Source organism: Siphateles boraxobius, unplaced genomic scaffold (genome assembly GCF_051911475.1).
Source record: "Siphateles boraxobius isolate OS27281-9 unplaced genomic scaffold, OSU_SipBor_1 31, whole genome shotgun sequence".
Classification (NCBI taxonomy): Eukaryota; Metazoa; Chordata; class Actinopteri; order Cypriniformes; family Leuciscidae; genus Siphateles; species Siphateles boraxobius.
The window spans coordinates 2,255,743-2,270,009 of record NW_027508931.1 but is presented as its reverse complement, the minus strand read 5'-3'; the positions used below and the strand labels follow the sequence as shown (position 1 = coordinate 2,270,009).

At 39.8% G+C, this 14,267-nt stretch overlaps 1 protein-coding gene across 1 annotated transcript in view; it reads left to right on the top strand.

Annotated features, from left to right (window-relative positions):
* Window positions 1-13,825, top strand: part of smad6b (SMAD family member 6b) — a 28,887-nt gene extending 15,062 nt beyond the window's left edge. The window contains exon 4 of the mRNA XM_077248916.1: window positions 13,158-13,825. Coding sequence (XP_077105031.1) covers window positions 13,158-13,699 — 542 coding nt within the window. The 3' untranslated portion in view covers window positions 13,700-13,825. The remainder of the gene's footprint in view (window positions 1-13,157) is intronic.
* The last annotated feature ends 442 nt before the right edge of the window (window positions 13,826-14,267 follow it).

Below are 14,267 nucleotides of genomic sequence, written 5' to 3'. Positions count from 1 at the left end.
AGCTACAGTTGTCACGGTACAAAAATTTCAGTAGTCAGTACCAATACCATTTCGGTAAAATTTCGGTACCAGAGCAAAACCTGTTGAATTAAGTACTTTTGAATTAAAGGACAACTCCGCCCAAAAATGAACCTAGGGCTAAATAACACATGGGTACCGAGTCGACCGTTCTCTGGGATGCGAGGGTCCCTACCTGCAAACCGAAGCATTGAAAACTTTGTAAGTGTACAGACAGTTTAAGAAGAAGATACTTTATAAAGACAGTACACTTCGCGTATATAGACAGGAGCCATCTTTGGAAAACAGTCTCGACCAGTCGAACCACGAACGCCGTGCTACGTGAGGTGAAACTGTGACTATCTACCATGACGTAGCTCGGCGTTTGTGGTTCGACTGGTCGAGACTGTTTTTCAAAGATGGCTCCTGCTTGTATATGCGAAGTGTACTGTCTTTATAAAGTATCTTCTTATTAAACTGTCTGTACACTTACAAAGTTCTCAATGCTTCGGTTTGCAGGTAGGGACTCTCGTTTATGCTACCGTGTTAGTGTGGGGCTATTTTGAGCCTTGTTAGTGGTATTAACTAGCGATTTTTACTTTTACTTATTTGATGCCCCATACACTAGCGTTATAAGCTAATCAGTGGTTAAACTAAAACTAACGTTACAACTGGGTACATTTGATTATCATGAAAACGCATCCCAGAGAACGGTCGACTCGGTACCCATGTGTTATTTAGCCCCAGGTTCATTTTTGGCCGGAATTGTCCTTTAAGTAAAATTTTGTCCCTTTTATCTTGTCCATTGGTTATCCCTGTCAATCATCACAGTTTCCAATTCAGTCACGCATTCAACGCAAATACGGTTATCAATCCAGAAACTTTGTGGTATACTTATCAGCATGAAAAACTAAAATAGTATTCAGATTTTGAAATGACAGAAAGCAAGAGAAGAGTCCACCCTTTATTTTCACTTAGGCTGTCAATTTCTAAAGTTCAAATTCACTGGATACATTTGTATATAAACAAACACAATCAGAGGGTCTATCAGAGGGTACCAAATATACTCGGTACTACCGGTACTGCAGAAATGCTGGTACTGTCAACTTTTCTTTTTGTACTGGTAGCACCGGGACATTTGACAACCCTATTTTGAGTTAAACATGTCTGGGGAGAGTGTCTATTAAAATATATGGTGCTTGTGTGCCTCAAGGCTTTGTCACTGGCTCTTGGCTTTGTCAGTCTATCTGTTTCTTTGTCCATCTTGCTTTGTCTTGGTCCTACCTTACAAGCTTTTCTTAATGTAAGCCTTCTAGAGCTTGTTAAAAAAAATCTCAATAATTTTCCTTCTGATGATATTTAATACTGTACATAAATAAATATATGTTTTTAAATTCTTAAAGAACGGTTTAACATTTTTTTTCTTAATAAACAAGAATGACTGTAATTTAATTATTTTAATTTTTATGCACTTATGTAGCAACAGATGGGGATAAACACTAATATTTACTTATATTTAATATTGATTATTTATCAAACTCATGATATCTTTAAGAAACGTACATTAAAATCTGTTAATTTATTGTTGAAATAATTGAGAATATATTGTGAATATTCAGTATATATCGCCAAGCCCTGGAGCCTTAAACTGTTTCTCCATTCATGTTGACAAGCCAGAAACCTCACAAACTATTTGAAGTACTCACCTGTGCATTTTTAATAGGGTAACATAAACAGTTTGCTTTGTTTTAGAAAGCAGCTGCGTAGCTTTCCCGCATGTGTGTGGCTTCATGCTTTTGTGATTGAAACAGAAGGCGAAGACGGCACGGCTGTCAGGATGCATTGACTTGAGTGTTTATGATCCATTGGGCCGATCAATAGCATGCCATCATCTGAGCTGAGTATGTGTCCATCACCTTGCAGATGAGCTGTATCCAAATACACAGCTTTCGCCCTAAATTAACCTGAGATCAAGAACTGTCTCAAAACCACTGGCCTGACTCCATACACTGAAACCGTACCTGCTGTGTAACGCTCAGCTGCCAGAGCCCATTTTCCATTAATGTATGGCAAATATCTTTTATGACAGGGATATTTGTGGTAATTAAAATCTTGTTTTCTGATAAGTTACACTTAATAGATCATAATCACTTGAATAATAGAGTATCTGTATTTCCGTACGTTTTCCTTGAATAACAATAAGGATTGCTCCGGAACCAGTGGGAGAGAGTTTTTGGATAGTTGACATTATTTGGCCTGTTGGAACACTGCTGTGTAGTCAATATGTTTTACATTAATTTATCATGCATATGTGTTTTTATGTCTTGCAACCTATACATTTAGTTGCCAGTTTTGAACATTGTTTTTGTGAATTCCACTGTTTTAAAAGTCTCCAAATGCATGTCCAAATTGTGAGACTGACTTGTGTTAGTCTTTGCAGCATCAGTTAAAATGGGTTGTATATCATAAACCATTGTATGCCAGTTTCTTTTAATTATATTGCTTTCAATTAAGCTGTTGTTGCTAAAAACAAAGTTAAAATTGTTGTAATTCTATTGTTATAAGGGGTTGATTTTTAGAGGGTGGTGTAAAAGTTCTGGCAAGATTGAAGGTTCAAAAGCTGGATGTCCCCATAAGAAGTATACTATGGATTTAAGTTTTGAGTAACAACTGACAGATGAGTAATTAGTGAAAGGGTTTCATAGTTCATCAGATCTTTATGGCTTAAAGGGTTAGTTCACCCCAAAATTTAAATTCTGTCATTAATTATTCACCCTCATGTCGTTCCAAACCCGTAAGACTTTCATTCATCTTTGGACCATAAATTAAGTCCTTTTTGATCTGAGAGCTTTCTGTCCCTCCATTGGCAGCCACGCAACTACTACATTTTTATGCTTCAAAAAGTTCTTAAAGAGATAATAAAACTAATCCAAATTAATCAAACGGTTTAGTCCTAATTTTCTGAAGAGATTTGATCGGCTTATATGACAAACAGGTTTAATTTAGTCTTTTATTTACATATAAACATTGATCGGCAAACATAAACAGAAGCTCAACCGAACCTGCTTTATGCGTGAGAACAAATCTCATTGGTTCTTGTGGAAGCTCAAACGTGCTGCGTAACACAAGAATGAACCTTATTGGTTCTCGACACGTCAAGCGAACATGCTTGAGCTTCTGCTTTTCACAACTGATGCGTGAGTTGATGAATGTTTAGATGTGAATAAAAGCCTAAATTCAAACTGTTCATCATATAAAGCTCTTCAGAAAAATGGATTAGACTACTCGATTCATATGGATTAGTTTTGCAATCTCTTCACCTTTAATCTGCTTTATTGCACCTAGAATGTGGTAAACATTCCCATACAAACACAAACTAATAATCTATCCCACTCTCCTCTATAGAAGAGGCAGCAGTATGATGTTGCGAGCAAGCTGTAGAAGGTCTGTATTTCTGGGAGTTTGTCCTTCACACTGCCCCGTCTGTTCTCATGGTAAAGGAATTTGGTTTGGAACCCCCAGTCCTGGCTAAGTCTCACCCGTGGAGATCAGTACACAGATCTGTGGGTCTTCACACCGTTTGACTCGGCTGTGGAAATCATTGCTGAGGCCCGGCAATCTGACCTGGGGAGACCGCATATTCGTTCATTTGTTGCTCTGGGCTCAGATGGCCCATGTGTTGAAATGTCAACACTAGTGAGTGTTAAGGAATCCGGAGAGGCGGGGCAGCAGTGATACTCAGTGAATCTGACTAGCTAAGCTCTGCTTTATATGGGTCTGAGGTGTGAATCTTGGACACATTTGACCAAGTCGTCATTAACACTATAGAGCCATAGCGAAGGGATTAAAATATATGCTCGCCATTTGCAGTGCAATCCGCTTGCAGTCTGTAATTCTAGGCTGTGAATTCTGATTATTTGCATTGTAATAAATTCAAAACATATTAAGATTGCATAGTCCTTTCTTGGCCTAATTAAGGGCTGCACAAGTTATGGAATAAGGAATAATAATTATGGTTTCTGCAATGAACCATGAAAAATGTTGTTTACACCATTTAAATTTTATCTCGTCCTGTTGTGTCAGAGGGCTCTATTTTAACGATCTGAAACGCAAGTATCAAGCGCGAAGCGCAAGTAACTTTGTGGGCGGGTCTTGGGCTCTGTTGCTATTTTACCGGCGGGATAAATGACTCTTGCGCCCGACGCAAGTTTAAAAGGGGTTGGTCTGAAATAGCTTCATTATTCATAGGTGTGGTTTGGGCGTAACGTGAAATAAACCAATCAGAGCGTCATCCAACATACCCTTTAAGAGCAGGTGCGTATGTTGCATGGCGGATTCTTACTATTATGGCGCATTTACCAGGCGCGCTTCAGAATTGGTTCACAGCCGAGTAGATCGATGTTCTCGTCATTGGGGATGGGACGAACCCAACCAAATTAGCTTCGGTTAAACATGCACATAATAATTTGGGTAAATGTGTAAGCTAGATGTATGCCTATTTTTTCACATCTTCATGTACACCACAATGATAGCTCGTGTGGTAATATTTTTCCTTGTTATAATGTATGATTTGCAAAAATAAAAACTGATGAGAGAATCAAAGTGTATGCGCGTTGTGCACCCGCTACATTATGGCCAAGCATGCGCGCTTAAAATAGCATTATGAACAACGCGCAACACGCCACTGACTTTAGACTAGTTTTTTTTGGTCAGTGGCGGAATTGTTTTCTGGAACTGCAAAATAGCACTAGGGAATGTTTGCGCCGAAACACGCCTCATTTTTGGGCCGACCCGCCCAGGGAGTGCAAATTCATTCATTTCCTAGTTTACCGAAGTGCGTCTGTGGAGGTAAAAGCCCGCTTTGCGCGGGTGCAAAATAGGAATGATACATGCGTCAGTGTACAAAGTCATTTGCGCCGGGTGCAAGATAGGGCCCATAGTCTATTTGCATGTTTTTTGTTTTGTTTTTGTTTCTTTGTTTTTTTTTGGCTGGAGTTAATCTGCATTGTAACCTATCACAGACAAGTAAATGCTTAAATGCAGTGACTTATTATTATTTATTTGAAATGTAGATTTGAAAAGTAGATTTGCAGATTTGATCTGGACAAAAGAATACGTCATGCATTGCCCTACACAATATTTTAATAAAAATTTTATTAAGCTAAATGAATAATCATGATTTCAGTACTAAGTAATCAACAATTGTGAATTTTGTCAGTTTGCAGCCCTATGTCAATGTTTTTTTTAAAAGAAAACTCTCTGTCACCATTATAGATCCCATGAAATGGGAGAATAAATAAAAAAAGTATAAATATGTATGTATATATATATATATATATATATATATATATATATATATATATATATATATGTCAGACATATTTGAATGTTGTTTTTCCCTTTGTTATTTTTTTTAAACTTTGTCACCATTACAGAATCTGTAAAATGGCTCGATGAGCAGTTTTAATGCCAATGTTGATGTATTTCCTGTATAAACAGGATGTTGGGGCAGACACATGCAATTTTTTAAGTTCACCAATTAGCTTTAGTTATGTCACATGACATGAACCATCATTTTGCTCCTGATGGCGGTTGCAGGTGGTATTAAAGGAAAGCATATGGTCATTTTAGAGAGTATTTGATAGGGCAAAAAAATCTATGTAGTGCAAAATGAGTCAGTATTTTTGGTCTGTTTTCCTGAAAGGAATTTTATATATGTATATCTTCTAAAAGTTAAATTAGCACTTGCATACAGATGACCTCAATGCAGCCCCAAAACTGTCATGGTGTCTCTGTCTTTAATCCAATTGTTTCCTTTCCTTTCACAGAAATGGTATAGAAAGTTGTGCACTCTGCATGATTCCATTGATTTTCCCCTGCCTTTTTAGATATGTTGTCTGACCACTTTATAGCCCAGCAATAGAAACAAGGAGCCTGAGAAAATAGTAAAGACTCTAAAATTAATGAAGTGAAGGAAATAAAAGGAGAACGGGTCAAAGAGAAAGAAACCCATCTGTGTGAGAGTGCCGCCCCAGTTAGTGTGTCTGGCTGATAAAGCAGTCTTTGATGGCAGAGATAGCACAGACGCCAGCCTAAATGTGACCCGTTAGTGTGTTGTAAGTCGCCCTGTAGTGATAGTTGTCTAAAAAATCAGAGCCGTACCAAAGAGAGGCAAGAGGGAGGAAAGTATTCCAGCATTGTTTGTTATGTTTCACTTTTTCCCCTGGTCCAGGCAACCGTAATTCCAGCTTCCCTCTCTGACCCCAGTGAGAAGAAGAATGCCCAGGCCTGTCAAAAGTGGCGTCAAAAGATGAATTCTGTCCACCATAAAACTTCACTGTTCTGTTTCTCCTGCTCACATAAACACTCTCTTGTCTTTCTCCCCCTCTGCCTGTCAGCGCAGTGGTACAGTCTAATAGCTGGAGGGAATCTAATCCTTGGCACAGGATAAGAGACTCAGACTCCCCCTCCATTCCCTCCCTCTCCATCTCTCTCTCTCTCTCTCTCTCTCTCTCTCTCTCTCTCTCTCTCTCTCTCTCTCTCTCTCTCAGTTCAGTTCAATTCAAAAAAGCTTCGCTGCCATGAATTTTAGGATCACATCATTTCCAAAGCAACAGTCTCTCTCTCTCTCTCTCTCTCTCTCTCTCTCTCTCTCTCTCTCTCTCTCTCTCTCTCTCTCTCTCTCTCTCTGTCCTGTCTCTCCGTTTCCCTCTCTGGTTAAAGGGTCTGGCAGGAGTGCTGTGGAGGAATGAGTTCATCTTTTCAGAATTCCCAGGATTAGAGGGGATGAAAAAGACAGGGATGTTGGCCTGTAGTTTGGTGGGAAGAGATGACAAGCTGCTGTTTTTCCTCTCGATCTTTCTCTCGCTCTGGATCTGCCCAGAGCTCTATGGACGTGTGTTTACCCCGAGGCGGTTCTTTTCTTGCCTTTTCTCCTCCCTGCATGGTGTTTTTAAAAGCATTAGTGGATAATCACATAGTATCACCATTGAAATCAACCCCCTTTTTTTGTACTTAGAGTTAATTACCTCCAACTCCCCCTAAATGAATTTTGTTTTTTGTGGTGTGGTGTGGAGGGTGGGGTGTGTGTGCTAGCAGATCCTGCAAATCGCTTTTTCTGCCTTTTTCTTTTAGTTTTTCCACCTCAAATGGAGTCTCGCTCCTGTGCATCTGCAAAAATGTAACGCGAGACATTGTGTGAAATACTATATGATCAATGTATGGTCCACATTTTCTCATACATAATTCATATTCCACCATTCCTGTTGTTTTTGCTTATAATGTGTCGCCTAAGGTCTAAACACAATGGGACGAATACATGAAACATTTTAGCATGCTCTACTACTTGTTCACCAAGCACCTACAATCCAGTTAAACTAGGTGCTAGCACATTTAATTATGTAATATACTTAATTATTTCATATTTTTAATACCTAATTTATAAAATGTTTACAGTAATTATTTTACTGTAGGCCCTACGCAAGTCGACTTACGCCAAAATGACGCGATGTAGGAGTAGCGTGAGCTTTGATGCCTCTCGCGGTTCAAACAAATAGTGATGTGCAACAAACTCAAGCTCCTCTCATTTCGAAATGCTCCGACATTTCTCTTTAAAAATGCTCATTTTAGACTTCTAATTCCTGCCCGGTGTTTTGTTTTGCTCTATACTCTGTGCTTCCGCGTTCATCAATGCGTCGTGCATTTTGTCAGAGCAGAGGTCACTCTTTTGCCGTAAATCGATGCGTACGGCCTTCTGTCGAAAGCTAGTTAATTTAGTTTATAAAGTTTTAAATGTGGATATTTTTCTTACACAAACGCATCGCTTCGCTTCAGAAGGCCTTTATTAACCCCCTGGAGCCATGTGGAGTATGTTTATGATGGATGGATGCACTTTTTTGGGCTTAAGAATTTCGTCCTCCATTCACTGCCATTATAAAGCTTGGAAGAGCCAGGACATTTTTTGTATATCTCCGATTGTATTCATCTGAAAGAAGAATGTCATATACACCTAGTATGGCTTGAGGGTGAGTAAATCATGGGGTAATTTTTTTTATTTTTGGGTGAACTATCCCTTTAACATTTTTAACAGTAGAGGAACAGGACCTAAAAAACCAATATATCTAGACACTTTCAAAGCCATTGTAAAATAGTTAATATACACATGACCGTGACTGCACAAGAGCACATCAGTCGAATTCTTGCACGATCGCTTGGCAACCGCAGACAACTAAACTCTGCGTAACATTGTACCTAACAACACCCCTTATTAAGTTATTCCTCTTCTTGACTTGTATGGGGCACATCCCATGTTTTTGCATTACTCCATGTTTCCTTGTTGCACGTGTAAATAACGTAAAGCAGTCCTGCCCACTAATTGTCGCACACTTTATATACCACAATACAGTCCAGACCAACACAGAGTTTTTTCTTTAATGCGAACGTGGCCGTCTGGCCTGAGAACGGACTGTGAATTGCATGTTTACCTTACTGTTCGAGTATCACGTCTACCAGAGCATTATATACAAGCTCTGAATTTCAAAGGAAATACCTCTGTGGCTGTCTAGCTGAGCGTGTGTGCGTGTTTTGTTCGTTTCAACGGCTGGTATTTGTCTGAAAACAAAATGGAGACTAAATAAAAGACTTTAGCCTTCTGACAAAGTAACCTTTAGTCTCACAGCCTTCTTAAGCTCTTGCTTTGTAAGTCAACAAGGCCCTCGCTGTTGTTTGATCTCAGCTGGACATGTTTGCTTTCCTTTGAGCGATTTACTACTCTAATATAATTTTTTCCTCAAGCAACTGTCAGGTTTTCGACAAATTTTGCACTTGTGGGCTGTGTGCAGAATAATACCCACTCTTGAACTGTCACTAGAAGTAGTCGCTGATTGTTTTAAACCATGTCGTTTACATGTGTTACAGCACACGAGCAGCATGACTCACAGTGTGTTTGTGAATATTTGTGTTTTTTCAGTCGTTCCAGCTGAGCTCGGGAAGGGGTCAGACGCCACCATCCCCTCGGAGCCAATGACAGCGTGTGTCTCCTAAGAGATTGACACTGGCGGAGACAGTTTTGAGAATATAATAACAATAATAACACACTCTACCTTTCTAATGGGTAAACCGAGCTGTTGAAAGGTGCTGGGGTTAAATGAACGCAGAGCGGCGTAATTGCTCCCAGCTTTTGTCTCCCACTCCTAGTAAAATGCGCGTGCGTCGAAATAGAGAGAAAAACTGAAGAGTTCTGTGGTGTTCACACTTAAGCTAGCACTTAGCCTGACATTATTATTTGTACTCAAAGTGATGGGCCCACAGCGCTTAAGTGTTGTTAACTAAACCGTTGCTGAGTCATTAAGGTACATGAGTTGAGATGTCCACTGCCTTTGAACTAACACCTACTCACTGCAGTAAATGCAGCCTAAATGAGGTTTATTATACTAAAGTACCGTCATTGGCTGCGATTAGAGCCGTGGTGCCGTCCGTCTGTCTGTCTTTCCTGGTCTGTGTAAGACTGTATTTCCAGCTCTGGCGGCTTGTCAGAGGCTCTTCACTGACTCATGAGTGAGGCCTTTAGGGAAGGGGAGACAGGAACTCTTGTATCCTGCTTGTTGTGCGCTTGCTCATATGCATTTTCCAGCTTCTACCTGAACACATGCACGCACACACAAACACAATCATTTAAAGGTAGGATAGGGTAGGCAATTTTCGGAGCGTCTAGCAATAGCTAGTTAGCTTTGAATGCATTAAGCTCCCACCCTCCATTCAGAGCACTCTACAAAGCCACGCCTTCTTCAAAACACATGAACGCGCACAGCAGAGTTTGCAAAGCATCGCAAGACGAAAGAGGGCGTTAAACTACCTCATGTCTCAAAGCACATAACATTACAATAATAATGAACATAAACAACTTAAGCTGCAGATTAATTTCGGCGTTGATAGCATTGCCATTGAAACACATAAAATCGAGTCACAAACCGCTTCCATCTCTTCCAAATTACAGTAGTTATGGTGTGAACTCCATAAGCTCGTTGTTTTGGTTCAGGAGGAACTGTAAAAGGCGGCTGCTGTTTCGGTGCTAAGTCAGGCGGCTGCTGACGTCTGTCTAACTCTGCATTGCATGAAACACGCAGATGACGTGTGATGTTTGCGCGAACAGGATGGGCGGAGGTATGGAAATACATATGTTGACAGGTAGATAGGACCGAATATCATTGCATTCGGGCCGAATATATATATATATATATATATATATATATATATACCATATCACTATTAAGATGTGAATAGACTTTCAACCAGCATAAAAAATGTTTCAGGACCAAATCCCCTTCCCTGCCTTTAACTTTTTATTTTTTCGTGAGATGAATTGTGCAGATACATGACTTGTTTGATTTATACTGAAAATAACAGTTGACTTAAAAAACGTAATTCAAAAATAATTAACTTAAAAATGTATTTAGTTTTAGCTTAAATAACATTTTAATAATGTTTAGAAATGTTTAACTGGAAATTAACTTTTTTTGCCACCCTGCAAAAAACAGCTTGACCACCTTGAGCTGGTATGAACACTGGTAGGTCATTTGTTTCTGGTATACCAGCTTAGACCAACTAAAAACCAGCTACCATGTTGCAAAGCTATCGTAGGCTGGATATTTCAGCAGGGAGTGTTAAGGAAGACTAAATCTGAAAAACAAAGAGATGTCACTGTTTGGTTTTGAGTTCTAAGATTCTAATGAGTTTGCCCGATTTGTTCTCTTCCTTCCCCATCTCCTTTCCCACTGACACACACTCACACGGCACCGCTCAGGCGAGAACAGCCAAAACACACACTCCTCTCTCAAACACAAACATTGGCTGATATTCTCTTCAGCTCTAATATACTTAAAACACATGAACACACATGCACAACACCCTCAGGAAAAGGGCCGGTCTCTGGGCTGAGCATTGTTCGTTCCCAAGCTAAACATTAAATAGATTATTAACCTTTAATCTTTGCACCTCTGTTTAAACCCACATAGCAGGCAGTTCAGACTCAACCACCCCCCTTTCCCTCTAGCTCACTAAAAACTAAAAAAGGGCAGTAATCATATCACAGCACTTCAGTATTAGTTTTAATTTTTTGCATCTAATGGATTTGGGTATAAGTTCGAATTCAGCCCTCATTAGGCTGCATAGCTGGAAATATGTCTTCCTGTATCTTTTCCGTTAACTTAACATAGAGTTACTGACTACTGACATTGATACTTTATGGAGAAAAATCTGCGAAGCGAGATCTGCACAATTATTTTGATTTAGTTACAATATTCTCCATGTTGTGTTTTTGGATGTAAAGGGCTAGTTCAATGGTTTCATTAGACCATTCAGGCAGAAAAACCAACTTGCAAGCTCAGAGGATGTAAGGAATTCTGTAATTTTAACACATAGGGGCCCAGTGCGAGGGGCCATTTCAGTAAAGAGTGTGTGTAAAGAGAAGTCGATCCTGATTCCTCCTATCCAAACAGTTGTGCTTGAATAGGCAGCGGTTCTCATACATTTAATTTGTAGGTTTGTTCGTGTGTGTGTGTGTGTGTGTGTGTGTGTGTGTGTGTGTGTGTGTGTGTGTGTGTGTGTGTGTGTGTGTGTGTGTGTGTGTGTGTGTGTGTGTGTGTGTGTGTGTGTGTGTGTGTGCTTGCATTAATTGTCTTATTTGATTTATGGGGTCAATTATTGGGCCTCTACTACATCAGATCTTGGCACTGGTTCAAGTGATGGTTTACCCAACAATGAACATTCTCTCATTGTTTATTCACCTTTGTGTAGTTTCAAACTCAATGTTGTTATGTTGTTTTTCAACGGAACACAAAATTAGAGTTTTGAAGAAAAATCTTTATGCACCTCTTCTCCATAAAACAATTTAATACATTTATATTGACCCTACAGAAAGTATACAGTATACACTATATTCTAAGTCTTCAAAAGCCATGCAATAGCTCTATTTAAGGGACATACCTAAATTTAAGTCATTATTCACTAATTCAGGCTCTCCATTTGATCAACAGGCACACAAGAAACAATGTTTCATGTTATTGACATCTAACCAGCGGCTAGTGATGCAGTTGTGATTTTTTAATCGGGTACAAGGATTTAAATAACCTGTTAAACATGAAAGTATTATGCAATCATTTAAGAAATTTCTCCTTACTGTATGTAGAATCCTTTTGACATGTTTTCTTTAAAATTGAGTAAATAACCCTAGGGTTCTATAGAGAGTTCTATAGGGTTCCAAAATGTTTGCACGTTAAAAAATAAATACAACCTAACGTTGTGTCAATCACGTTTACACACTACATCGTTTTTCTTTTTTTTTTTAGGTGTGTGATGTCCTTTTTGTAACATGACAGCCTTGGTCACTGTGAACTGTCGCATAAAGGTTCTTAAACTTACAGCATGCAGGTTTGAATGACATAAGTGAACTATTCCTTGAATGACCTGAGGCATTTGTTCACCCCTGGGAGTCACAGCAAGTGAATGAAAAGGAACCATAGACCTGGCCCTTAAAATATCCCTGCCAATAGCTTCTCAAGAGCAAAATAATGGCATCACTCAATGTTCAAGTTAATCTGGGCTGATAGTGTGAAGCCTGGGGGTCAGGAGGTCACAGACTTGCACTAAGTTGTCAGGGAGCTGAAAGCTGTCCCCAAGCCCACAGCGGGAGCTGGCAGGGAGGAGACGCTCCCTTCCCATCCAAGCCATCATCACCATCACCCACTCACAGGAATGTGGAAGAAAATAGAGACGGGGGAGGGAGTTGTTGCCGGATATGAGCTCACAACTTTTTTTGGTTTTGGGGGGGGGGGGTTATATGAATCAATTGTCAAGAACCTCACTGAATAATTTTGTCAAAATGTCAAATAATTTAAAATGTTTGGTACTTGTTTTGGGTCTGTTTTTTTTATAATTTCTCACCTTCAACCTTTCTTTTGCCCATAATTTATTTGTATATAACTTTAATAAATTAAGTTTTGAAGTAGTGCCCTCTTGAGGCAACACATAACAGTGCAGCATTCAACTCCACATAATAACACATTCTCTAACCGTCTTTCTGGCCAGCACATGTTTTCATTTCGTTTGCATTATAATGTCATGGGAAAGCTTAATGACAGACCCATTGTCTTTTCTTGTTTCAGATACCAGCCTGTCACCTGATGCCCCCAAACAGAGTCATTGGTGTAACGTGGCGTACTGGGAGCATCGGACGCGGGTGGGCCGCCTCTATACGGTGTACCAGCCAGCTGTCAGCATTTTCTATGACCTACCTCAAGGCACGGGTTTTTGCCTTGGCCAGCTGAGCCTGGACCAGCGCAGCAACACCGTGCAACGGACGCGCGGCAAGATCGGATATGGCTTGCTCCTCAGCAAAGAGCCGGATGGAGTCTGGGCCTACAACCGCAGCCAGCACCCCATTTTTGTCAACTCGCCTACCCTGGACGTACCGGGGAGCCGTAGCTTGGTGGTGCGCAAGGTGATGCCTGGTTACTCTATCAAAGTGTTCGACTACGAACGCTCATCCATGCTCAGGCAGGGGGCCGAGTCCGAGCTGCTAGATGGACCGTATGATCCGAATAGTGTGCGCATCAGCTTTGCGAAGGGCTGGGGGCCTTGTTACTCCCGCCAGTTCATCACTTCCTGCCCGTGCTGGCTCGAGATCCTCCTCAACAACCACAGATAACACACACACACATGGACTTGATCGTGCTGAGAGACTTTCGGACTCCACAAACTATCCCAAATATCATCTACTTAGATTTAATATAAAGTTTTATATATTATATGAAATATATATTATACTTGTAAATACTGGAGTCATTTTTACGATGTAATTATTTATGTATGGTGCAATGTGTACATGGACAAGAGGAAAAAACGGGAAATGCACTTTGGCTTATATATTATATATATAAATATCTATAAAGATACAGAATCTTTCAATACCAATTTGAAAAATGATACAGCAAAAATAGGAAGAGCCTGGTTTTGGTGTATAGTTTTCATATACTATTAATATCCAGATGAAAAGCTAACACCATTCACACATTGATAATAAAGTATTCGCATAATATCGTTTTGCTCTTTGTCTCACCTGCAATTTTTTCACCCATAAACAATACTTGATTCTAAATGATTATTTTACATGAAATACAAGAGAATGTGAGTGAGCACTGTACACTCTTAAAAATAAAGGTTCCAAAAGGTGGCTTTCACAGCGATACCATTTTGAGTTCCCCAAAGAACCTTTG